At 34.1% G+C, this 27,957-nt stretch overlaps 1 protein-coding gene across 5 annotated transcripts in view; it reads left to right on the top strand.

The window, feature by feature from the left end:
- The window catches only part of PHTF2 (putative homeodomain transcription factor 2), a 149,412-nt gene that overhangs the window by 90,088 nt on the left and 31,367 nt on the right, over positions 1–27,957 (top strand). For all 5 annotated transcript variants that reach the window (XM_081283540.1, XM_081283542.1, XM_081283541.1 and 2 more), the window contains 3 exons: positions 339–503; positions 18,347–18,533; positions 26,002–26,157. In XM_081283540.1, the coding sequence (XP_081139666.1) occupies positions 339–503; positions 18,347–18,533; positions 26,002–26,157 (508 nt within the window). The remainder of the gene's footprint in view (positions 1–338; positions 504–18,346; positions 18,534–26,001; positions 26,158–27,957) is intronic.

Here is a 27,957-nt window from a genome sequence, read left to right as displayed (position 1 = left end):
ATTCTCTCCAATCTAAATTTTCTTCTTTCTTTACCTGCAGATAAGTGACATTCAAATAGGGAAGAAATAACTTTTGTAAATACCTGTCCAGTGTGATCCTTACAACCTTTTGCCACTGACCTGTCAGGATGAGCAAGGAAAAATATCTTACTATTTATAGAAATTGGTCTTGAATATGCACTATGATATTTGGATTACATTTTATTTAGTAAATTTGAATTTTATTATTTATCAAATTTTCTATGTTTTATGTTTTCTAAAATTTTGAATGTACTATCGAGAAAGTGGTTGTTAAAATTTTAAAGCTACCTTCTGCTCTTTAATTTCTTCTGCTGAAGGAAATTAAGAAAAGCAGCCCATTTGGAAGTACATAGGGAAGGAGATGGTTCTAGTACCACAGATAACACACAGGAAGGAGCAGTTCAGAGCCACGGTACAAGCACCACTTACAGTGTTGGCGCTGTCTTCAGAGATCTCTGGCATGCTGCTTTCTTTTTATCAGGGTTTGTATTTATTCAAGGCTTTCTATGGCATAGAGCTGCACTATCCCTTTTCTGGTACTTAAGTCTCAGATAATGAATATTAATGACTTTAAATATGACAGCCTCATAATGGCTTCTGTTTTGATAAATTATAATACTATAGTAATGGGAAAATGAAGATCATAAAGTTTACTTTGGATTATGTATAAATATATCTATCTGAGAATGAATATATACTAGCAAAGTATATTTATTTAGGAGTTTTTGATTTTGGCTTCTTTTGTATTTCTCAAGTAGTATTATACTTCTGTTAACTAATTTGTTTTTATCACCATTAAAATGGTTTTAATAAGTTGTAAGAGTTGTGTCAAATAAAATGTGTACTGTAGTATAAAATCCTACTTTTGTACACTGGGCTTTTAGTATAGTTTGTACCATCAGTGAAGATTGAACAAATAGGAAAATAAATTATAGCAAACTTCAAAACCATATAAAACTTAACTCAATCTTATATATTATTATATAATATACCATTATATAATTTGCCATTATTTAATTATATTATTATTTGAATAACCTACATAGTTTAAATATGTACATGTTATAAAAAAGTTAGAAAGCTATTATTGAAATAATGAGTGTGATTGATGAAAGGTGCTAATTTAGTAAGAAAAGGGATAATGCAAATAACTATTTTCTGTCATTTGTTACTATTTCACTAGTAATATTGTTTCATCAATTTGTAATTGTGCTCTTATGATAAAGTTTATCATGCATTATAAAACTAAGCAATTATATCCTGGATAAGTTTTTACTGTTTGCAATTTTCAGGAAAGTTTTCCAAAATTTAATAAGTTACAGTTACATGGCATTGATTAAGTTGAAACCCCGTGTTGCAATTACCTATTCTTCCTCCAGTGATGATGTTTTAGTGTTTTAACTTGGCTTGGATTCTCTCTCTCTCTCTCTCTCTCTCTCTCCTTCAGTCTTTTTTTATCGCTCTCTTTTCTAACATTAGGATGAAAGTGTTTAGTCATTGCAAAGTCAGATTTTTAAACATTTCTCAAGACCTTCAGATAAGCAGTTATAAATAACACAGTGGATGTGTTTTGCTTTCAGAGAGTCATTTAGTTTTTTGGTTTCTACAATGGATAATATATTATGTGGGTATTTAGAATCCTCTAAAACTAGTAGGTTGGTGCCTTTGAAAATTTACCATGTTTCTCTACTCAAATGAGATCCAGACTTCAATTTTTCTCTCGTTGGGCTATACCCTGACCATGACCATGACTACCAGTCATCAATGGATTTATTCCCTTTTATCATGTCAACTGTACATCTAAATATTTTAAAAGTGAACTGCTTTTACCCATCTCATTGGGGCTTGTTTGCCAGTATATGAATAAGGCTATGCTAAGTATTAGGTACAAAAAGATCTTAAGAGAAATGTTATTTTTTAAGTCCTAAGCTAAATTATTTTAATCAAGGTCTAAGCATAGTTCCAGATAACAATGATGGTTATATGTAGGCTCTTATGTTGTCTGGTATCTGAGATTTTACATGTTATGCCTCTCTACTGTCTCCTTTTCCCCTTTGTTTCCTAACCTTGTGAAAGTGAGAGCAGGACTAGAAATTTCATATCATGTTCTAGGACAAGAGTTACCTGCTACTGTTAAACTTCCCCATACAACTCCCTAATGTCTTTTTATACTGAAAGGATTCTCTTCAGTCTTGTATTTATTTATATACTTCAGAATATTTTTCAGAATACTAGAAAATATTTCTAACATTTATTTTTTCATGGTGGAAAAGAACACTATGAGTGTCTGATTACCCAACCAGTGTTTTATGGAAACACACTAGTTTTCATAAATTTGAGATTTGTGAGCTAGCAAGTCCTTTGAAAGTTGTGTTAACTTTTTAAGTTTCCAACATGAAAACATGCAGTTTTATGGTTTATTTATGTTGTAGATTGTATATTTATTTACATTTTTTCAGAAAAGAATAAAATCTTTTATTTTTTCACAAATGAGTTAAGGTGATTATACCTCATGTATTTCAAAATGTCATTCTCTCCCATCATCTTTTGACGGAGCTTCTCTTCCTTGAATGTCAAGCATAATACTCAAAGGAAAACTCTACAAAGGTTCTATCATCCAAAAATTAAAGTGGTAGGCTAGTTATAAAACTTTAAGTCTTGACAGTGACAATTGCACACTGTTTCTCAGCAAATATTTTCTATTCAAAATCCAATTCACAAATTATTTCTGGCTTTTTATTTTCTTATTGATAAAAAAATAATCATTTTTCATGAGCCAGGCATTATGTTACATGCTAGGAATACAAAACTAAAACTGATGGACTAAAATATAATGTTGTAAATGTAAACAGAACATCCTAGGAGCAAAAAGGTACAACTGTCTCTGCCAAGGAAAATCAGCACACCTTCATATTTTAGGTGAGTCTGGAAAGTGAATTTAATCAAAGAATTGGATAATGTAATGTTCTTACAAGAAGGGAGGTTCCTGGAAATTTGGTAAGATCATTCATTCATTCATTCTGAATGGAAATGTAAGCTAAATCCAAGAGGTCAGGAAGGTGAACAGTGAAGGTGGAAGAGAGTAGCAACATTATGATGGTCGACTGCCCTGATGAATAACTAGATTTGGGTGACTGAGCCTTCATCTAAGCCCTTCTCCATCAGGATGGATCTGTGGTCCTAGGATAAGTTCCTAGTTTCCCCTATAAGCTTCTTTAACATTTAGGATAGAATTAAATATGAGATCTTTTCCTTTAAGAATCATAGAATTAAAAATATTTGTATAAGAGTTGGAAAGAATACAGAAAATGACAAAATTCAGTTATTTCTTTATATCTCCAGAATGTTAGATATTTTCAAAATGGCAAATGTAAATCTATAATCAATTTTCAATATTTTAAAAAGCCTACCAGAGATTGCATATTTTCTGGTGGTATTAAATGCCCGGTTTTCTTTTTCTTTTTTTTTTTTATTGATTATTTAAAGCATTACATAGTTCATGATATATCATCTTTCATACATTTGACTCAAATTGTGTTTTGAACTCCCATTTTCACCCCAAATACAGATTGCAGAATCACATCTGTTACATATTCACATTTTTACATAATGCCATATTAGTGACTGTTGTATTCTGCTACCTTTCCTATCCCCTACTATCCCCCCTCCCCTCCCCTCCCCTCCCATCTTCCCTCTCTACCTCCCCTGCTGTTGTTCAATTCTCTCCCTCTTTTTCCTTCCCCCTTGCCCCTCATAACCTCTTATAATTTTATGTATCATTGAAGGTCTCCTACTATTTCCATGTGCTTTCCCTTCTCTCCCCATTTCTCTCCCCCCATTGGTCTTTGTTTACTGTAGTCTTTTCCTCATGCTCTTCCTTCCTGTTCTGTTCTTAGTTGTTCTCATTATATCAAAGCAGACATTTGGCATTTGTTTTTTAGGGCTTGGCTAGCTTCACTTAGCATAATCTGTTCTAATGCCATCCATTTCCCTGCAAATTCTATGATTTTGTCATTTCTTAGTGCTGCATAATACTCCATTGTGTATATATGCCACATTTTTTTTATCCATTCATCTATTGAGGGGCATCTAGGTTGGTTCCACAGTCTAGCTATTGTGAATTGTGCCGCTATAATCATTGATGCAGCCGTATCCCTATAGAGCGCTCTTTTAAGGTCCTCAGGGAATAGTCCGAGAAGGGCGATAGCTGGGTCAAATGGTGGATCCATTCCCAGCTTTCCCAGGAATCTCCATACTGCTTTCCAAATTGGCCTCACCATTTTGCAGCCCCACCAGCAGTGTACAAGTGTGCCCTTTTCCCCACATCCCCGCCAACACTTATTGTTGTTTGACTTCATAATGGCTGCCAATCTTACTGGAGTGAGATGGTATCTTAGGGTGGTTTTGATTTGCATTTCTCTGATTGCTAGAGATGGTGAGCATTTTTTCATGTACTTGTTGATTGATTGTATGTCCTCCTCTGAGAAGTGTCTGTTCAGGTCCTTGGCCCATTTGTTAATTGGGTTATTTGTTATCTTATTGTTTAATTTTTTGAGTTCTTTGTACATTCTGGATATTAGGGCTCTATCGGAGGTGTGGGGGGTAAAAATTTGTTCCCAGGATGTAGGCTCTCTATTTACCTCTTTTATTGTTTCTCTTGCTGAGAAAAAACTTTTTAGTTTAAGTAAGTCCCATTTGTTTATTCTTGTTGTTAACTCTTGGGCTATGGGTGTCCTATTAAGGAATTTGGAGCCCGACCCCACAATATGTAAATCGTAGCCAACTTTTTCTTCTATCAGACGCAGTGTCTCTGATTTGATATCTAGCTCCCTGATCCATTTTGAGTTAATTTTTGTGGATGGCGAGAGAAAGGGATTCAATTTCATTTTGTTGCATATGGATTTCCAATTTTCCCAGCACCATTTGTTGAAGATGCTGTCCTTCCTCCATTGCATGCTTTTAGCCCCTTTATCAAATATAAGATAGTTGTAACTTTGTGGATTAGTCTCTGTGTCTTCTATTCTGTACCATTGGTCCACCTGCCTGTTTTGGTACCAGTACCATGCTGTTTTTGTTACTATTGCTTTGTAGTACAGTTTGACCTCCGGTATCGCTATACCTCCAGATTCACACTTCCTGCTTAGAATTGCTTTTGCTATTCTGGGTCTTTTGTTTTTCCATATGAATTTCATGATTGCTTTGTCTATTTCTTCAAGATATGCCATTGGAATTTTGATTGGCATCGCATTAAACCTGTAGAGAACTTTGGGTAATATCGCCATTTTGATGATGTTAGTTCTGCCTATCCATGAACAGGGTACATTTTTCCATCTTCTGAGATCTTCTTCTCTCTCTCTCTTTAGGGTTCTGTAGTTTTCATTGTATAAATCTTTCACCTCTTTTGTTAGGTTGATTCCCAAGTATCTTATTTTCTTTGAGGATATTGTGAATGGAGTGGTTTTCCTTATTTCCATTTCAGAGGTTTTGTTGCTGATATACAGGAATGCCTTTGATTTATGCGTGTTGATTTTATAACCTGCCACTTTGCTGAATTCATTTATTAACTCTAGCAGCTTCTTTGTAGACTCTTTTGGGTCTGTTAAGTATATTATCATGTCATCCGCAAATAGTGATAGTTTAATTTCTTCTTTTCCTATTTTTATGCCTTTAATTTCTTTCGTCTGTCTAATTGCTCTGGCTAGTACTTCGAGAACTAAATTGAATAGAAGTGGTGATAGAGGGCATCCCTGTCTTGTTCCAGATTTTAGAGGAAATGCCTTCAGTTTTTCTCCGTTCAGGATGATGCTAGCCTGAGGTTTAGCATAAATAGCTTTTACAATGTTGAGGTAAGTTCCTGTTATCCCTAGTTTTTCTAATGTTTTGAACATAAATTCATTCCTGGGATGCAAGGATGGTTCAATATACGGAAATCAATAAATGCTATTCACCACATCAATAGACTTAAAGACAAGAACCACATGATCATCTCGATGGATGCAGAAAAAGCATTTGACAAAAAGCATTTGACAAAGTACAAATGCCCGGTTTTCTTGATTTGTGCCAGAATTATGGGAGGTCGACATGAAGACTGCTGTCTTCTGATTAAGTATAAACTGTTTTCTCATTATTTTTATGCTAAGCATTTTTTTTTTCAAAATTCAGGAGGGAGGTATGGGTTAAACAATAAAAATTAGTAAAATTTGCTGCCATGTTCGCAATTTCTAAAACACTTTCCACTTACTTCATAATTTGTTCTGCATAACAATGTAGAAACACTTAAAACAGCAGAACCAAGAGTTCTTGAACCAGATGTCTTTTTAATTACTCTGAGGTTTTGCATTCTTTCTGTATGTGCCAACCTTTATGCCAAAATCCTTCCATTTAGAAGCACTTGTCGTCCCCTAACTTTTGGGTCACACTGCCTGCTTTTCAGGTGACAGTGATGGCTTCCTTTTTTTCATTCAGGAACAGCTTGCTAGCACATGTGCATGACACACTGAGTTCACACCACCTTTTACCTGGAGTGGATACTTGAGTAACTCCTGAGAGTTTGCCCTCAGGACAAGGAGAGCCATCACCTTTTGAGCTCTGTGGTGCCCCCCTGCTCACGCCCCACCACCACTGCTACCATTTATTGTACTCTATTCCCTTTCACACTTTGCCTTCCAGAACATCACTAACAAAAACAGCCATTGACAAGGGATTCTTTCTTTGCTAGGCCCCTGTAGTTGCCAGGGAAGAACTGCATCTATCATGGAATAAGTAAAACCAGTATAGAGCTGTATCTCCTGTTCTCAAGATACTAATGTCACTTCCCAGATTCCTGTGACTCGATGTTTGGGTTTCTGGTCTAAGAAAATACTATTAACTCTGGTTTTATTAAATTATTGTATTTATATGCATTAAATGTAAATATCAGGTTACATTTGTGTGTGTGTGTGTGTGTGTGTGTATAATACTAAAAAGTATCATTTCTTTCTATAGTGCAATACTTTAATCAATACCAGTTTCTTCCTACTTTGCTTTCATTTTTTGGTGAGGAATGGTAATTTAGATGTATATGTTTATTTTAAAATCAAAAGACTGTCTTGCTTTATTTTTTTATGTTTTTAAAGTTGACTTAAATAGAAGTAGATTCTCTTTAAAAATATGCTGTAAGTAGAGTTTTGGAAAAAAAATAATTTTTTTTCTCTTCCCTAGTATTTTTGCTCCTTCAAACAAGGGGACAAGAGGATTATTTAAACATCTGAGCCTTGGTAACCTGTGTTCCTTTTGAAATATTAGTATTATTCTTTGACACTTTTTAACTTTCATTTATTAATGGAACTATGAGTCAGTAGTCAGTGTTAAAATTAAACCTGGCTTGGAGCAGCTACAGTTTTTTATTCTTTACCTGCAATAATTGGAGTTTACCTCTTTTACCATTTCTCTTTTCTTTCAGCATTTCTTCTATGTTCAAATCCATAGAATGCTGTAATCAGGGGACAAATTATTTTGTACTTTTTAAAAAAATACAGTTTTATTTTGAAAGAGTTTCAAACTTAGAGAAGCATTGCAAGAAAAACACAAAGAATTCCCCTATGTCTTTCATCCAAATAACTGGTTAAAATTCTGCTGATTTTCTTTATTAATGTTTATTATAACAAAAGACTGTAATCTGAAATTATATACCTTACTTAGTGGTCATGTGCCTCTACTCTCCTGCAGTCTGAAGCAGATCCTCAGCCTTTCCTTGAGTTTTATGCTCTATATTTGTTGAAGACATTAGGGCAGCCACTTTGTAAAATATCCCTAAGTTTGGGTTTTATGCCAGTAGTATGCTGAATCTGGCTCCAAGTTGACTTTTGAGAGCTGAATGGACATATCTCTTCCCAATTCTTTGATCAGCAATATCAGTTGATACCTGTAATTAGCTGTGATGGAATATTTATACCATAGAAATGAGGAAGTACACAGGCTAGGGCTTTTTACCCCTGATGAGCTGGTTTTAAACATTTAAAAACATATTCTTCATTGTTAAACCCAAGTTACACATTTTTTATAGTAATATCACAGAAATGATTCTGGTTTGACTCATTGCATTCTATCAGGTGGCAAACAATGTGGATTTGTTCTATTAGTAATATTTGCATTAATCACTTGATTAGGATACCTATTAGATTTCTCCAAATACAATTTTATTTTATTTTTCCTTTTATAATAAAAAATATCCTGTGATGCCTTAAAGCTATGAAAGTAACCCATTAGATTAAATTATATTAGATTGACCTAAATTTTTTAAGTAGAATCCCCTTGAGCAGGTTCTTTTTCTTTTTGATATGTTCTTATCATTCTTTGAGCATTCTCTAGCACAGCACATCATTTCAGGTTCAATTTGTACTTCTCTGTCGCAGCCCTGGAGTCAGCCATTTCTTCAAGAAGAACCATGTATGGAAACCAAAATCTGAGTGCAAGATGTGCTCACTGCTATTGAGATGTTGCTATACCCAGGCCTTTTCAGTGAGCAGAGCTAACAAAGCGTGTGTGTGTGTGTGTGTGTGTGTGTGTGTGTGTGTGTGTTTATTCCTTTACATTTTTATTCTGTATAGTTCCAAACACATCTATCTATTTAATCTCAAACTGTGCATTTGTAATGATAGCTTCATTACAAATACATATACAGTGTCGCTTTCAATTTAATTTACAATCCCAAAGGGTTTATTCTTTTTTTCTATATTTATTTTCTGTTAGTGGAAAATCTGATTGCCATCATTCTCAGTATGGTTACTTATTCAATGAATCTTCCATATGTAGCCTATCTGACCTTGCCAGGCTGCATCTTGTACCCTTCATTCACATTGTTCTCTTACTGGCTAGCTGTCATTGACTGTTACTGGGCTGCCCCTGCTGTTTCACTCTAGTGATATTCTTTGAAGTGCCAGATTGCATTTGTATTTTGAGCTGCTTTGTAAGCTGAGGGTTGTATTTACATTTTGTATTTTCTTTTGCCATTGCTGTTTATTTTGTAATTTATCTGCATTTGGTTCTTAAAAAGCATCGTGTAGTTACCATAGTGTTGTAACTTAATTATTTTGTGTACTGTGAGGAGAAACAAATCAAAAGAAGGGAGCAGAAGTAAGGAAGGGAGGTAGTGAGCAAGAGAGCTGAAAAGTATTGTATGGAATGAGTGTTGCTGTTATGTTCCCCTCTGCTTTGACAGTGTCTAACCTGTCCTGATAGAGAAAGAATATATTCTTTTTTTTTATTGGTTGTTCAAAACATTACAAAGCTCATGACATATCATATTTCATACATTTGATTCAAGTGGGATATGAACTCCCATTTTTACCCCGTATACAGATTGCAGAATCACATCGGTTACACATCCACATTTTTACATATTGCCATACTAGTGACTGTTGTATTCTGCTATCTTTCCTATCCTCTACTATCCCCCCTTGCCTCCCCTCCCATCTTCTCTCTCTACCCCATCTACTGTAATTCATTTCTCTCCCTTGATTTTTTTTTCCCTTTCCCCTCATGTCCTCTTATATGTAATTTTGTATAACAATGAGGGTCTCCTTCCATTTCCATGCAATTTCCCTTCTCTCTCCCTTTCCCTCCCACCTCTCATTCCTGTTTAATGTTAATCTTTTTCTCATGCTCTTCCTCCCTGCTCTGTTTTTAGTTGCTCTCCTTATATCAAAGAAGACATTTGGCATTTGTTTTTTAGGGATTGGCTAGCTTCACTTAGCATAATCTGCTCTAATGCCATCCATTTCCCTGCAACTTCCATGATTTTGCCATTTTTTAGTGCTGAGTAATACTTCATTGGGTATAAATGCCACATTTTTTAATCCATTCATCTATTGAAGGGCATCTAAGTTGGTTCCACAGTCTAGCTATTGTGAATTGTGCTGCTATGAACATCGATGTAGCAGTATCCCTATAGTACGCTCTTTTAAGGTCTTCAGGGAATAGTCCGAGAAGGGCAATAGCTGGGTCAAATGGTGGTTCCATTCCCAGCTTTCCCAGGAATCTCCATACTGCTTTCCAAATTGGCCACACCAATTTGCAGTCTCACCAGCAATGTACAAGTGTACCCTTTTCCCCACATCCTTTCCAGCACTTGTTGTTGTTTGACTTCATAATGGCTTCCAATCTTACTGGAGTGAGATGGTATCTTAGGGTGGTTTCGATTTGCATTTCTCTGACTGCTAGAGATGGTGAGCATTTTTTCATGTACTTGATGATTGATTGTATATCCTCCTCTGAGAAGTGTCTGTTCAGGTCCTTGGCCCATTTGTTGATTGGGTTATTTGTGTTCTTATTGCTTAATTTTTTGAGTTCTTTGTATACTCAGATATTAGGGCTCTGTCTGAAGTGTGAGGAGTAAAGATTTGTTCCCAGGATGTAGGCTTCCTGTTTACCTCTCTTATTGTTTCTCTTGCTGAGAAAAAACTTTTTAGTTTGAGTAAGTCCCATTTGTTGATTCTTGTTTTTAACTCTTGTGCTATGGGAGTCCTATTAAGGAATTTGGAGCCCGACCCCACAACATGTAGATTGGAGCCAACTTTTTCTTCTATCAGACGCAGAGTCTCTGATTTGATATCTAGCTCCTTGATCCATTTTGAGTTAACGTTTGTGCATGGTGAGAGAAAGGGATTCAGTTTCATTTTGTTGCATATGGATCTCCAGTTTTCCCAGCACCCTTTGTTGAAGATGCTATCCTTCCTCCATTGCATGCTTTTAGCCCCTTTATCGAATATAAGATAGTTGTAATTTTGTGGATTGGTTTCTGTGTCCTCTATTCTGTACCATTGGTTCACCCGCCTGATTGGTACTGTACCATGCTGGTTTTGTTACTATTGCTCTGTAGTACAGTTTGAAATCTGGTATCGCTATACCGCCTGATTCACACTTCCTGCTTAGAATTGCTTTTGCTATTCTGGGTCTTTTATTTTTCCATATGAATTTCATGATTGCTTTATCTATTTCTATAAGAAATGCTATTGGGATTTTGATTGGCATTGCATTGAACCTGTAGAGAACTTTTGGTAATATTGCCTTTTTGATGATGTTAGTTCTGCCTATCCATGAACAGGGTATATTTTTCCATCTTCTAAGATCATCTTCTATTTCTCTCTTAAGGGTTCTGTAGTTTTCATTGTATAAATCTTTCACCTTGGGGCTGGGGATGTAGCTCAAGTGGTAGCACGCTCGCCTAGCGTACGTGTGGCCCGGGTTCGATCCTCAGCACCACATACAAACGAAGATGTTGTGTCCGCCGAGAACTAAGAAAAAATAAATCTTTCACCTCTTTTTTTAGGTTGATTCCCAAGTATTTTATTTTATTTTTTTTTGAGGATATTGTGAATGGGGTGGTTTTCCTCATTTCCAGTTCAGAAGATTTGTCGCTGATATACAGGAATGCCTTTGATTTATGCGTGTTGATTTTATATTCTGCCACTTTGCTGAATTCATTTATTAGCTCTAGTAGTTTCTTTGTAGACCCTTTTGTGTCTTCTAGGTATAGGATCATATCATCCGCAAATAGTGATAATTTAAATTCTTCTTTTCCTATCTTAATGCCTTTAATTTCTTTTGTCTGTCTAATTGCTCTGGCCAGTATTTCAAGAACTATATTGAATAGAAGTGTTGAGAGAGGGCGTCCCTGTCTTGTTCCAGATTTTAGAGGGAATGCCTTCAGTTTTTCTCCATTTAGAATGATGCTAGCCTGAGGCTTAGCATATATAGCTTTTACAATGTTGAGGTAAGTTCCTGTTATCCCTAGTTTTTCTAGTGTTTTCAACATAAAGGGATGCTGTACTTTGTCAAATGCTTTTTCTGCATCTATCGAGATGATCATATGGTTCTTATCTTTAAGTCTATTGATGTGGTAAATAACGTTTATTGATTTCTGTATATTGAACCAGCCTTGCATCCCAGGGATGAATCCTACTTGATCATGGTGCACGATCTTTTTGATATGTCTTTGTATCCGATTTGCCAGAATTTTATTGAGGATTTTTGCATCTAAATTCATTAGGGATATTGGTCTGTAGTTTTCTTTCTTTGAGGTGTCTTTATCTGGTTTGGGAATCAGGGTGATATTGGCCTCATAGAATGAATTTGGAAGTTCTCCCTCTTTTTCTGTCTCCTGAAATAGATTGTAGAGTATTGGTATTAGTTCTTTTTTAAAGTTCTTGTAAAACTCTGCTGTATATGCATCCGGTCCTGGGCTTTTCTTGGTTGGTAGTCTTTTGATGGCTTCTTCTATTTCCTCACTTGATATTGGTCTGTTTAGGTTGTTTATATCATCCTGACTCAATCTGGGTAGTTCATATGTCTTTAGGAATTTATCTATTTTATTAGAGTATAGGGTTTCAAAATAATTTCTAATTATCTTCTGTATTTCTGAATTGTCTGTTGTGATGTTGCCTTTTTCATCCCGTAAGCTAGTAATTTGGGTTCTCTCTCTTCTTGTCTTTGTTAGCGTGGCTAGTGGTCTATCAATCTTATTTATTTTTTCAAAGAACCAACTTTTAGTTTTGTCAATTTTTTCGATTGTTTCTTTTGTTTCGATTTCATTGATTTCAGCTCTAATTTTAATTATTTCTTGCCTTCTACTGTATTTGCTGCTGATTTGTTCTTCTTTTTCTAAGTCTTCGATGTGTAGTGTGAGGTTATTTATTTGTTGGCTTTTCCTTCTTTTAAGGAATGAACTCCATGAAATGAATTTTCCTCTCAGTACTGCTTTCATAGTGTCCCAGAGATTTCGATATGTTGTGTCTGAGTTTTCATTTACCTCTAAGAATTTTTTAATTTCCTCTTTGATGTCTTCTGTAACCCTTTGTTCATTCAGTAGCATATTGTTTAATCTCCATGTGATGTAGGATTTTTCCTTTCTCATTTTATTATTGATTTCCAATTTCATTCCATTATGATCAGATAAAATGCATGGTAGTATCTCTACTCTTTTGTAATTGCTAAGATGTGCCCTGTGACATAATATATGGTCTATTTTTGAGAAGGATCCATGTGCTGCTGAGAAGAAAGTGTATCCGATTGATGTTGGGTGGTATATTCTGTATATATCAATTAAGTCTAAATTATTAATTATATTATTGAGCTCTATGGTTTCTTTATTCAACTTTTGTTTGGAAGATCTGTCCAGTGGTGAGAGAGGTGTGTTAAAATCTCCCATGATTATTGTGTTGTGGTCTATTTGACTCTTGAACTTGAGAAGAGTTTGTTTGATGAACGTAGCTGTACCATTGTTTGGGGCATATATATTAATGATCGTCAAGTCTTGTTGGTGTATGGTTCCCTTGAGCAGTATGTAGTGTCCTTGTTTATCCCTTTTGATTAACTTTGGCTTGAACTCTATTTTATTTGATACAAGTATGGACACCCCTGCTTGCTTCCGGGGTCCATATGAGTGATATGATTTTTCCCAACCTTTCACCTTCAGTCTGTGTATGTCTTTTTCTATGAGTCTCCTGTAGGCAGCATATTGTTGGATCTTTTTTTTTAATCCATTCTACTAGCCTATGTCTTTTGATTGGTGCATTTAAGCCATTAACATTTAGGGTTACTATTGAGATATCATTTGTATTTCCAGCCATATTTGATTATGTATGTTACTTAACATGATTTGTTTTTCCTCTATGATTAGTTTTTCCTTTACTGTACTACCTCCCGCTGTTGGTTTTCATTGTTATTTTTCATTTCCTCTTTCTGTAATGTTTTGCCAAGGATGTTTTGAAGAGCTGGTTTTCTAGCTGTAAATTCTTTTAACTTTTGTTTATCATGGAAGATTTTTATTTCATCTTCAATCCTGAAGCTTAATTTCACTGGATACATGATTCTTGGTTGGAACCCTTTTTCTTTCAGCATTTGAAATATGTTGTTCCAGGATCTTCTAGCTTTCAGAGTCTGTATTGAAAGATCAGCAGTTGTCCTGATTGATTTACCCCTAAATGTAATCTGCTTCCTCTCTCTTGTTGCTTTTAAGATTCTCTCCTTATCTTGTATGTTGGGCATCTTCATTATTATGTGTCTTGGTGTGGATCTCTTATGATTTTGTACATTCGGTGTCCTGTAGGCTTCTAGTATTTGGATTTCTTTTTCATTCTTTAAGTCTGGGAAGTTTTCTAGTATTATTTCATTGAATAGATTGCTGATTCCCTTGGTTTGGACCTCTATACCCTCTTGTATCCCAATAACTCTTAGGTTTGGTTTCTTGATGTTATCCCATAATTCTTGGATGTTCTGCTCAGGATTTCTTAACATTGTCGCTGAGCTGTCTATGTTCTTTTCAAGTTGAAAAACTTTGTCTTCGTTGTCTGAAGTTCTATCTTCTAAGTGTTCTACTCTGCTGGTAATATGCTCATTTGAGTTTTTAATTTGGTTTATTGTTTCCTGCATTTCCAGGATTTCTGTTTGTTTGTTTTTTATATCTTCTATCTCCCTATAGAGTTGATCTTTTGCTTCTTGGATTTGTTTATGTAATTCATTGTCAAAGTGATCTTTCATTGTCTGAATTTGCTGTATAATGTCTTCTTTGAGACTCCAGATCATCTGAAGCATGTATATCCTTAACTCTTTGTCTGACATTTCATCAGCTGCAGATATTACCTCATCTAATATTGAATTGACCTGTATTGTTTGTGGTCCTTTCTTTCCTTGTCTTTTCATACTGCTCATGATTCTTTCCAGCTTTGTGAAACTGTTGTGTTAATGTTTTTCCCCTTATATATTTGTATTGTTCTTGTATAGCTCCCAAATCCCTCTTTTGTGGAGAAAGACAATGTTAACAGTTCCCAATATCAACAGTACATCATCTAAGCACAAATTTTCATTATTAATACATTTATAGTTAGATTCTAAGTCTATAGATATTGGTTTTAATTATTACTTAAGAATATATTCATTAGTTTCATAAAAGGCATACCATATCTGGTGGCATATTGAAAACTTAATTTCAGACAAAGGAAGGTATACTTAGAGGGAAAGGATTGAGGGTATGAGGTTAAACTAACTTAGCACCTTTGGAGAACTCTAACCAATAGACTGGTAATTTATGGAAGAATGTATAGACTCAACCTCCTATCTGTATTTAGGTAGTTACCCTATGTATAGATAGCAAAAGTTAGGAGATTGAAAGTGGGATAGAAAAAATGAATTAAAAAAAAAGAAAAAAATAACAAGGAAGCAAAGAGAAATAAGAGAGAAGGAAAAGGGAAGTAAGATAGAAATAAAGAAAAAAAATGGTGGGAAGGTGGGGTATATGCAATTCCTCTATATTATATTACTTTGGTGATTCGGTTGTTCATGCACAATTCTTGGGTTCACATATGTTGAAGTTGTGGAAGAGAGAGAAGAAAAGAGAGAAAGAACGAGAAAAAGAAAGTCTCTCAGAACACTGTTTTCCTTGCTTCCAGTAGGTGGCGTTGTCTATTCCTAGCTTGAGCCTCTGTATTCAGGGTGGTGGGTATAGCCAGTGTGAAAGGAAATGAGCTTCCACCTGTATCTTCCCTCCTCTAGTCTCTGAGGTAGAAACCAGATGCCTGTACAGTTGTTTTTTGCGTTGATAGCTACAACCCCCAAGAGCTTGTAGGAAATATTTTGAGTTATCACAGCTAAGGGTGGGGGAGTTGGAAACTGGGTACCTGGATCAGCCGCAGAACTGTGCTGGTAGCCACACCCCCTTTGATGGGTTTTAAGGGTTGATGGGCTTCCTCTGGACTAGCACACGGGGCGGGGCCAGGCTTCCTCCTCAGGTCTGGCTTGGCTCGCCCCGGGCTGCTTCCTCCTCCGGTCAAGAATATATTCTTTTTCTTTTTTGTCCTGTATGTTTTCACTTCTATATGTTTTCCTGAGTTTTCAGTCACTATTTCTACTTATGACTACTGGCTTCCAGGCCCATTTCCAACTGCCTACTGACCTTTTTCAGGATGTTCCATCTTTCTTCTCAAATAAATATCTCTTCTTACACATTCTATATGATTAATAGTTCTACCAACATTTTCAGTCATTCTTTTACCTTATTTATTCTTTCTTCCCCCCTTCCTAGCCTAAGCACATTTCCATGAACTTTATTACCTTTCAGCACACTTCTTTTTTTTTTATTAGTTGCTCAAGACAATACAATGATCTTTACATATCATACATTTGATTCAAATGGGGTATGAAATGAGAATTCAGCACACTTCTTTGAGTTTCTGATGAGTAATTTAACCTTTTTTTCATTTCATATTTGTTTGTTATGTATTATTCAAGGAAGAGGTGAACAGTTAATCATTGGTATTTCCATTACTTTTTTCCCCAGAGAAGGCCAGATTTCTTCTGTAACTTTTATTCTATATTTTCACCCATTATTTTTCTTTAATATCATCCATTTTCTTCTGTTTTTCTACTACTCATACATGGTCTTTATTCTGTGACTCATTGTTCCCTTAATTTCTTTAGTCCTCCGAGGATCATATGGAAAGGAAAGGGTAAGGGGATGGGGCTGCTGAGTATTGTAACTCTGAAGCTGTGTTCTGAATGACTAAGAAGCATTAAGCTCTGTAGAGAACCTACATCTGTGTCTCCTTTAGGAGTTCCGGAGGAGAAGGGCAGAAGGAGAGGGGCCTGTTTGCATAAGACAGAAACTGTCTGTGTTTTGATAAATGTGTAAGAATAAATCTTAACAGGCAGTTTCCCAAAAAGTGAACAGTTGGAGGTAGTATGGAGAATGTAATTAACCTCATGGTCAGAAGGTGTATATTTTAATGCTAGCTTTGCCTCTGGGTGACTGACCTTAAATAAGTCACTCCGACCTCTTTGTTCTACTGATTGCTTATTTGCAAAATGAGCAGTTATAATAGGTGAAAATTATAAGGCCTTCCTTGGTTCTAAAATATGGATTCCAATATAACTAACTAGTATGCATTTTTTTAAAAGCCTAATTTTTAAAATCTATGTGAAGACAAACTACTGGTTTTATTTTTCCTTTCTTGAAAACCAATAATTTTTGGAAAATTCAAGGGGATTTATTTAAATATAATTGCTTTTAAATAATGTTTTATGATAGACTTAATCTGTAACGAGCACATTTTAATTTTGTATGGGACTCACATATTTCTACTAACCATTTACTAACTTTGATAGCCATTCTTTCACCCACAATAATCTCTGAAGAGAACTAGTCATGCGTTTGCCTATTAATAAAAAATGGCTTGTTTATTATTTCCCATGTTATATTTTTTATATAGAAAAAAATTATTTCCGTAAATTAATATCCTCCATTCTAGCTTTTTAAGTATTTATTAGCTGCATGGGTACTAATATTTTTTTTCCAGAGAGTATTTCAGTGAGTGAAAGAGATTACTTATTCATTTTCTTTGTTACTCATTTTTACTTCTTTCATTATTTAGGATCTTATTGAAAGTTTTCTTCTTTTTCATATGTTTTTGTGTTACAAAATGTCTTGTTTCCAATGTATATTTAGTTTATCAGAGATATTCATGTATGTATACTAAAGTAAGTATTTAGCTAAACTAAAATATTAAAACTAAGTGAAGCCAGGTGCAAGGCAGGAAGATTGCAAGTTTGAGCAACTTAGTGAGACCTTTAGCAACTTAGTAAGACCATATCTCAAAATAAAAAATAAAAAGGACTGGGAATGTAGATCAGTGGTAAAGTATCCTGGGTTTAATCCCCAGAAGCAAAAGGGAAAAAACTAAGTTAAACCACTAATTGCAACTTTATGTGGTAATTACTCAGTTTTTGAAATAAAAGGTGTCAAAATATTATTGTTTATAATTTTATAATAGTATTATAAAAATATATAATAAATGGGCAAAATTTTGATCTTATGCCTAAAGACCAGGTGATTTTGACTAAGAATTGTTTGATAAATTAGGCCACATAAATTGCTTAGAATTGCTATTTGTAAGACCTCAAAATCACACCAATAAAAAAATTTTAAAAAAAAAGACCTCAAAATCAATAAATAGTTGAACTACGATTTTAATATACTTGTTTATTTTATCTGACATTATGTTTCTAAGTTATTTCTTACAAAAATAAAGATAGCCATTGAAATTCTGAGAAATAACTACTCAATGTAGTTATCAACATCGTATATCTATGATAGGTTACTCTCTCAGTAACATTTAAAATAATCTTAAGTTCAGGCTGAAGTTGTAGCTCATTGGTGGAGCAAGTGGAGACACTGGGTTTGACCCTATCACCACATAAGAACAAATAAAGGCATTGAGTCCATATACAACTCAAAAAAAATTTAAAAAATAAGCTAAATTCATATAACATTCTTCTACATATTTTTTATTTTTAGATCAAAGAAAGCAAAGAATTCAATTGATAAATCAACTGAGACCGACAATGGCTATGTATCTCTTGATGGAAAAAAGACTGTTAAAAGCAGTGAAGATGGAATGCAAAACCATGAACCTCAGTGTGAAACTATTAAACCAGAAGAAGCAGCCTGGATCACAGGAACTGTGAGGAATGTTCCCAGCAAAGTAAGTGTAATTTTTAAAATACCCTTGTGTGATTTTATATTAGCCAATATGAAATGATTTAGATATGGTAGTTGCCTTTGAACTAAACGTTTTCTCCAGAATTTATATTATGAGGCTGTATAAATAGTACTGATGAAGCTAAAATTAGATAAGTGCTAGGATTAAACTTAATTGCCAATATAACTTATACCTTCTGAACTGATTTTTGATGGCTTGAATTTTTCCAAAATGGTAAAGCACTTTATAGTTGGTGTCTGTTGAACCTTACTTTCTCTTTCTTTATTTCCATATATGTATAAGAATTTGCATTAAGCTGAATATCTGAATTATTCTGAAAGCTGAACTACAACAGTTTCTTTCATATTTTCTATAAAAATATCTTGTTTATCCTACATTTATTACTTTTGATGTCATATCTGTTTTGTATTTAATCGGAAAAAAATACCTTTTCATTTAATATTGGCACATAATGAGTATACATATTTATGGGGTATAGGGTGATTTTTAGTACATGTATACAATTTGTAATCATCACATCAGGGTCATTGTCATGTATATCACCTCAAACATTTACCATTTCTTTTGTTGGGAACATTCAAAGTGCTTTCCACTCTCTGTTTTGAAATATTCAATTAACTTTTGTCAACCATAATTATTCTACTGTGCTGTAGAAAATAAGAAGTTATTCCTCCTATCTAACTGTATCCCTGTGCCCCTCAACCATCCTCTCTACATCCCCACTTTTCCCTCTTTCCCTATTACCAGGCTCTGGTAACCACTATTTTCTACTTCTACTTCTCTACTTCTACAAGATAAACTTTTTTAGTTAAGTAAAAGTGTACGATATTTATCTTTTCTGTGCTTGATTTACTTCACTTAACATATAATGTCCTCCAGTTCCATTCATGTTGAAGCAAATGAAAGAATTTTTCTTATGGCAGAATAATATTTTATTGTGTATATATTTTCTTTCATCTGTTAACACCTCAGTTGATTCCATGTCTTGGCTGTTGTGAATAGTGTTGCAGTAAATATGTGAGTGCAGTTATTTCCTTACCATACTCACTTCATTTCATCAATAGTATGATTGCTGGATCATAAAGCAGTTCTATTTTTTTTAAGAAACTTCAATAAGGTTCTCCATAATAGATGTCTTAATTTATATTCCCACCAATAGTGTATGAGAGTTCTCCTTTTTTCATATCCATATCAGCATTTGTAATGTTTTATATGTAGGGATTTTAAGTGGGGTGTGGTAGAATCTCATTGTAGTCTAGATGTGGACACTATACTTCTCTTTTATTTGTTTATTTTTATGTGGTGCTGAGGATCAAACCCAGTGCTTCATACATGCTAGGCAAGTGCTCTACCACTGAGATGCAACACCAGCCCTCATTGTGGTTTTGATTTGTATTTCTATGACATTTAGTGATGTTGAACATTTTTTTATATATTTATTGGCCCTTTGTATATTTTCTTCTGAAAGTTTATGTCCTTTGCCCACTTCTTAATTGTATTATTTGGTTTTATTGCTGTTGAGTTTTTTTTTTTTTGGTTGTTATTCCTTATATATTCTGTATATTAGACCCTTGTTGCATGAATAGTTTACAAATATTTTCTCCCATTATGTAAGTTGTATCTTAAACTCTGTTAATTATTTCCTTTGATGTACAGAAATAATTTAGTTTGATATAATCCTCTTTGTCAACTTTTTTTTTTTTTTTTGCCTTTGCTTTTGGGGTTATATCCAAAAATCTCTGCCTAGACAAATATCCTAAAGCATCACCCCTGGTTTTCCAGGATTTTCTAACAGTAATTTCATGGTTTGGGGTCTGACATTTCAGTCTTTCTTCCATTTTGAGTTCATTTTGGTTCATGATGAGAAATAGGGGTCTAATTTAATTCTTCTGTGTATGGATATCCAGTTTTCTCACCATCATTTACTGAAGAGACTTTCCTTTCTTCAGTATATTCAGTATCTTTGTCAAAAAATCAGTTGCGTATAAATATTTGGATTTATTTCTATGTTCTTTATTATGTTCATTTGGTCTGTTTGTCTGTGTTTTAGGCCAGTACCATAATGGTTTTGGTTACTATAGCTTTGTAGTGTGTTTTGAAGCCAGGAATTGTGATATATCTAGTCTTGTTCTTTTTGCTCAGGATTGCTTTGACTCTTCAGGGTCTTTTGTGATTCCATACAAATTTAAGTAGTGTTTTTTCGTAGTTTTGTGCAGAATGTGATTGCTATAGGGAATTGCCTTCAATCTGTAGATCACTTTGGTGATGAACATGGTATGCCTTCTGTTTTTAATTTCTTTCATCAATGATTTGTAATTTTCATTTAAATATAATTTGCTTTATTGGTTTAATTTCTTGGGCTTTTACTTTTTATTTTTTGTAATTGTTGTGATTGGGATTACTTTCTTGATTTCTTTCTCAGTAATTATACTATTGGTATATTAAAATACTACTGAATTTTGTATGTTTTTTTTTTAATATCCTGTTACCTTACTGAATGTATCAGTTCTAGCAGTTTTTTTTTTTTTTTTGTGGAATCTTCAGTTATTTTTCTATATAAAATTATGTTGTTTGCAATTGGGATAATTTGACTTCCTCCTTTTTCATATGGATGCCTTTTATTTCTTTCTCTTGCCTTATTGCTGCAGTCTGGCTGCAGCAAAATAACCAGAGGGTGACGAGGAACTTGTGTAGATTGATACAGCAGGAGTGGGAGCCGTTTATTGTAGGACAGGAGGGGTATATATACATTCCACACAGCTTATCTTAATTAACATAAACTAGATACAGCAGTCAACCAATAAGGAATCTCCACACTTAATGGCTCGCTGGCGTTACTTCACAAACCCCACTCCCTCTGGCAAAATGCCAGGCGCCATCTTGACTTGTTTACAGACCTTAACACCTTATTGCTCTGATTAAGTACTTTCAGTATTATATTGAATAAGATTTGCAGTGCTGCATTTGATAAGAATGGTAAATATAAATATTCTTGTCTTGTTGTTCTGATCTTAGAGGAAACAATTTCAGCTTTTCCCATTCACTAGGGTGTTGGCTGTGAGAGTGTGTGTGCGTTTGTGTGTGTGTGTGTGTGTGTGTGTGTGTATGTGTGTGTGTATAAATCTCCTGTATTGTGTTGAAGTATGTTCCTGCTGTGCCTAATATTTTGAGGGTTTTTATTATGAAGTTATGTGGAATTCTACCAAATGCTTGTTCTGCACTATTGATGATCATCTGTTTTGTCCTTCATTGTTGATATACTGTATTACATTTATTGATTTACAATTGTTAATCCATGCTTGCATCCTTAGGAGAAGACCCACTTGATCATATTGTATAACATTTGGAAGTACTCTAGGATTTGACTTGTTAATAATTTATTGAGGACTTCTACATCTGTGTTCATTATGGAGATTAATCTGTGGTTTTCTTATTGTGTCCTTCTCTGGTTTTGGTATCAGTGCATGAGAAGACAAAAGTGCATCCCCATACCACTGGCGGATATTTTACTTCTTTGTTTACCTTTGAAGGAGCATGATGAACAGAATTATACCATATAACAAGTATGCAACAAAAGATTATAAACAAATTTTAGAACTGAAGAAACAGGGTGCAACGATTATGTGGTGGCTACAATTATGTGGTTAAATAAGTTCTTTATAGAGTCTTTCTTATCTCACTATCCAAGACAACAAGCTTTCCTAGATACTAACTAGTGTTTACCCCAATTATTATTGTAATAGAATCTATCTTCCTTTTAGATCTAATAGTTATTTGCTTTATATAATTAGGTACTCCAGTGTTGGGCACATATGTATTTACGATTGTTATTTTCTTTTTGTTGAGCTGATCCCTTTATCATTATATGGTGAATTTATTTTTCTCTTTTTATACTTTTTGACAGTCTATTTTATCTGATAACAGTATAGTTATTCCTGTTCATTTTGGGTGTTCATTTGCATGGTATGTCTTTTTCTATCTTTCTCTTTCCATCGTTGTGTCTTCATTGGTAATGGTGAAGTGAGTTTCATATAGGAAGCATATCTTTATATCTTTTGGTCATTTTTAAAAATCCATTCAGCCAGACTTTTTTGTTTAATTGAGAAATTTAATCCACTTACATTCACAGTTAATATTGGCAAGTAAAGACATACTGTAATTTTATTTTTTTCTGGTGGTTTTTTTATCCTTTGTTCCTTTTTTGTATTCATTCTTTGTGGTTTAGTTGTTTTGTTGTGTGTGTGTGTGTGTGTGTGTGTGTGTGTTGATCATTTGATTTTCTTTGTCTTTTTTTTCCTCTGTTCTACTAGTGAATTTTGTATTTTCATGTGTTTTTATTATGATGATAGTTATCATCCTTTAACTTCTGTGTAGAACTCCCTTAAGAATTTCTTGTAGAACTAGTTCCTTAGTTTTTGTTTGTCTTGGAAGATTTTCTTTCTCATTCATTTCTGAAGAATAGCTTTTTTAGATACAGTATTCATGATCAGCAGTTTTTTTTCCTTTCAGAACTTGAAATATGTCATACCATTCTCTTCTGGCTTCTTCTGAGAAGTCTGATGTTAGTGGAGTGGAGATTCCATTATGGGAATTGAGCCTTTCTCTATGATTTTTAAAAATTCTCTTATACTTGTAATAGCTTAACTAAAATATGCTTTGAAGTGGATTTTTTTTTTTTTGGTTCAATCTATTAGGGGTCCTTTGAGCTTCTTGAACTTGCATATCCGTGTATTTTCCAACATTTGGAAAGTTTTCAGCATTTATTTCATTGAACTGGTTTTTCTATACCTTTTCTCACCTCTTTCTGGATCTCTTATAGAGTGAAAATTGGCATGCTCCCCATCAGTCTTGTAGGCTTTTTTCATTCTTCATAATTTTTCTTTTTTGCTTCTCTCTCTCATTTTAAAAGACCTGTCTTCAAACTCAGAAATTCTTTATTTGGCTTGCTTTATTCTGCTTTGAAGTTCTCAACTGAATTTTTATTTCCTTTATTGAGTTATTTATCTACAATTTTTGTGTTTTTGATTTTTATCTCTGATGCATTTTTTCTTATGAATTGTCTTTCTTATTTCATTGAATTGATATGTTCACTTGTATCAATTGGGTTTCCTTAAAACATTTTAATTCTTTTACAGTTTATTAATTTCCTTTTCTGGTCTCAGGTATGTTGCTACAGTTATTGTGGTTTTTGTGTCGGCATCAAGCTCCCTTATTACTTTTGTGTCCCTACATGGATCTTTGTTCATCTGATAGATTAGTTGCCTATACCACTTTTATAGGGCAGCTTTCATAATAGATTTCTTCTGATGATATATCCTAGAGTGTCGGTTAAGTAGGCTGTTTTCACATCCAAGTATAGTGTAGTTTCTGTATAACTTCTTCAGCTATAATCAATGTCAGTAGTGTCTGTAGGTGACTGGGTAGAGTACCTCTAAGTGTCCAGAGAGGGTGCCCTTCAGTGTTTGAGGGCTGTGCATGTATGATTTTGCAGAGCCTGTAGGAGCCAACCTATTTATATTATACTGCCTTGCTGCTTTTGGTGTTGCTTGGTGTGCAAGCAAGGCTGCCTGTCTGCTTCCAGGGTGCTGAAGGTAGGTTAATAAGATCACCCAGCTGCTTGCTAGGGCAGCTGGTCAGGGCTTCCCAGATGCTTTGTGGAGATGTGGGAAGGTGAGAAAGGTCTTAAGATAGAACTGTTCAGTAGGAACCTGGGTGTGGGAGGACACAACATGGGCTAGGCTCTGTCTTTCTCTGGAGCAAGCAGTAGTATGGTAATCCCTAAACAGGCTCAGAATCTGTGAGGACTGCAGGCTTCTCCAGCAGCAAATGCTTGGGTGTCTGTGATATGCCTGGGGACTCCTGGGGTTCTTATTCTTTCCCTGTCAAGTAAAGCCCCTCTTGGTTAAGGGTTGATCTTAAGAGACAGGAGGGTGAGTGCCCTGTACTTAGTTTCCTTTTTTAGCTCTGTGCTCTTGGTGTCTCTGTCACATTCCTCTGCATTCTGCCTCAAACACTCCAGTGAAATAGCTGTTGTTCTTGTCTTTGTTTTGGAGGGAAGCTTGCGGCCTCTAGTTAGCCATCTTGCCCAAGGGACTCTATTAGTAATAATGCTCTGAAAACAAAATCTTATTGAGAACATATTTATATGTTGAAGGTAATAATTGTTTGTTTACTTTTCCAAAATAAAACTAAAAGAAACTCTGGGTTTATTGTTACAGAGCCTAATATAATGACTTCTGATTCATTTTTTTTGCTTAAGTTTTCTGGTTAAAATTCTTCTAGTTAAAAAACAGTATAGTCAAATTAAAAGATGTTACCTTTGTTACATTTAGGAATGTGAACATTAGCATTTTCGGGGGAAGTAGATAAAGAGGATTCTCTAATTTGGGGTGAAGTGTGTGTTTCTGTTTGAGTGTACATTTACTTTCTAGTATTAGTCAATAGCTATGTAACAGCATTGGCCTATAATTTAATCTAGTCACTTACTATGATTTTAGACTTTTTTCAAGCACTTAGCTGTCTGGTAATGTGAGCTTCATATCACTGTCATCACTCAATCAATATATTTTCACTCACAGTTTTCAAACACATACTCGTGTATTCGTCACCTACTATCATTAAGAGGAGCAGGAAGATAGAACTTATGCCTCTGGAATCAACCTTCCTTCCTTCTTTTCTTCCACCCTTCCATCCTTCTCTTTTCTTTCTTGTGCTGGGTATTTTATCAAGGGTCTGGTGCCTTCTTGGCAAGCACCTTCCACTGAGCTACATCTTGGTCCTAGAGTTTTTCGATTTCAGAATTTCTAAAATCTGAATGTCTCTTAAAAATCAATTGATACATAATGTGTATCTGATATGTATACCACCATATACCTCTTGCTGCACTGTGGACCATGATTAAGTCAGTAGCATATCTTACAACTGTTGGTCTTTTTTGGTTTGGAAAAAGTTCTTCTCAGGTCTCTCAATTTCTTCTATTCTGTTCTGCTTCTGTCCTATTTTATATTTCTTAATTTTGTAGACTGTTTCAAATCATTTTATGAATACAATGTTATGGAACAATATTTGACAAATTACTGTTGAATTACTTTTAAAAGTGAAATATACATTTTATTTTTCCCTGTAGTGCTAGGGATCAAAGCCAAGGTCTTGCACATGGCTAAGACAAGTGAGCTACATTCTTAGTCCAAGTAAAATGAGTATAGTTACTGATTTAAGACATTTATGCAAAAGTGAAAAATAAAAAATAAACTTTAGCAGAAAATAAGTTAGTACTTACTATTTACTTTGACATAATTGAAGCTATTTTGAAAATCTGTGTGTGTGTGTATATATGTGTGTGTGTGTGTGTGTGTGTGTGTATGTATATATAGTTTGAAATATTGCCATTTTAAAGCTAAAGGGTTAGTCAGAAATTGCTTATAATCCTTTTTGTGTACTCCCAATTTAGGATGCCCAAAGAACAATAACAAATGTCTCTGATGAAGTGTCCAGTGAGGAAGGTCCTGAAACAGGATACTCAATACGCCGTCATGTGGACAGGACTTCTGAAAATATTCTTCGAAATAGAAAGTCACACCATTATAAGAAGCATTATCCTAATGAGGTATAAAATTTGGTCTTACCAGATTTATGTGTTGCTAACTTACAACTTATTTTTATAATTGATAATTATTGTTGAAATAAGTTACCTATATTTGTTATTTTTATACAATCTTGATATATAGTCAATTTAGATTTAGGTATTACACACATTGATTAACAGCTACACACTTGTATTCATTTTGTGCAATATCTCTGAAGACTCATATATTCAGGTTGTTGTTTATTTTTAAAGAAGACCATCCTGTGGAGACAATCTGTAAATTACTATGTCACTCTTTTCTTTTAGAAGGCTTTATGTATTCTTGATTATTGTAAAGTTATTTTTCTGACTTCCTTTATTATATTTTTCCTTATTGATTTTTGTTTTTTCTCTAAAATGCTTTTCCAACTTTATCACATTTCTTGACCTTAAAACAACATAAATAGAAAAAGAATATTATTCCATTTTATTTTTAGTTTCTGTTTTAAGGACAGAAAATTTCATTATCTGCCTTTAAAGCAAATTACTCCTTATGTTACTTTTTGGTCAACATTATATTCTACTCTTATTGAAGTATATTAGTATTTTTTTCTTGAAGATTTTGGGTTAAACTTATTAAAAAATCAAATGATATGCTGGATTGGAATATGAATACTTTCAAAGTGTTAAGATTAGAAGAGTTACTTCTTTGCACAGTGCTTTGTGTTTATATCTCTGGTTAATCTTTCTGGTGACTATGGTTTTGTGTTTTTTTTTGTGGCTGACATTAGACAGACAATAATACAAACACACAAATCATCTGATGTGCTGTCTCCTTTTTCTAAACCAAGCAGTCAAACTTGTGAAATTCAGTCTTTTTACACACTTATGTTCATTGGTGCTGGAAGGCTACTTGACCCCTTTCCTATGGAAGAAATTATTTGGTTTTGGAGTTAATTTTCTCACTTTATGTTTTTTGTTCTTTTTAGTTTGTAGCTGTATTTTGAACTATTGAGATTCTTGAAGGGCAGAACCTTATTCTACAAATTTTTATTTTTGAAATTTGTGATTTTTTAAAAATACCTGCAAGGATACACTGTCTCTTGACTCAGTCCTAGCATTCTACTTATCTTGATTTTTAAATAAATAAATTTCTTAAAACCTTTTAGATTTTAGTTTAAGTATTAAGTATAGGTTAATAGTCATTGGTTGTTTTAAATCTTTTCAAATGATACAAAAGATGACATAAAACTAAAATCTGGTCTTCAGATTATTCCTCTGAATAGTAAAAATTTTAAACTAGAAGATATTGGTTGTGTTCAGTTCTAAAAATCTTTGATTCTTAAGTTAAACTAACTTTAAAGGATTTTTTTCAAAAGCAAAATAAAATCTCTTGAAAAAGTGTAGAAAAAAGATTTGTAGGGTTGTTTGTACACTACAAAAGAGTTGTAGTTTTGCATTTTTATTTATATTATAAACTTATAATCTCTTCAAATTATTGGTGTTATTTTTCCTCAAGAGTGAAGTACAAAAATTCCTTTGGGCAAGCCTAAAACACAGTAAACATCTCTAGCCTGTGATCACTTTTCTTTTTAAACACAGACACACACACACAAAGACAGGTAAAATATAGGTCTCCCTGAAAAACTGACCAGTTCCTTGTTCCTATATGTTGTAGGAAATATACAAAATGACCTTGGAAACTCTTTATGTTGATAGAAAGCAAGGAAATCATCAAAGGCTATTAATTAAGTTCTTTTCAGGTGAACTTGGTAGCTAAAAATAGAACAGTATTGAATTCAGTTTCTCTTTATAAAAATATCCCAACTAGTAAATGAAAAA

The sequence above is a fragment of the Spermophilus citellus genome (genome assembly GCF_964194105.1).
Source record: "Spermophilus citellus genome assembly, chromosome: 3".
Classification (NCBI taxonomy): domain Eukaryota; kingdom Metazoa; phylum Chordata; class Mammalia; order Rodentia; family Sciuridae; genus Spermophilus; species Spermophilus citellus.
This window is presented reverse-complemented; position numbering and strand designations above follow the sequence as displayed.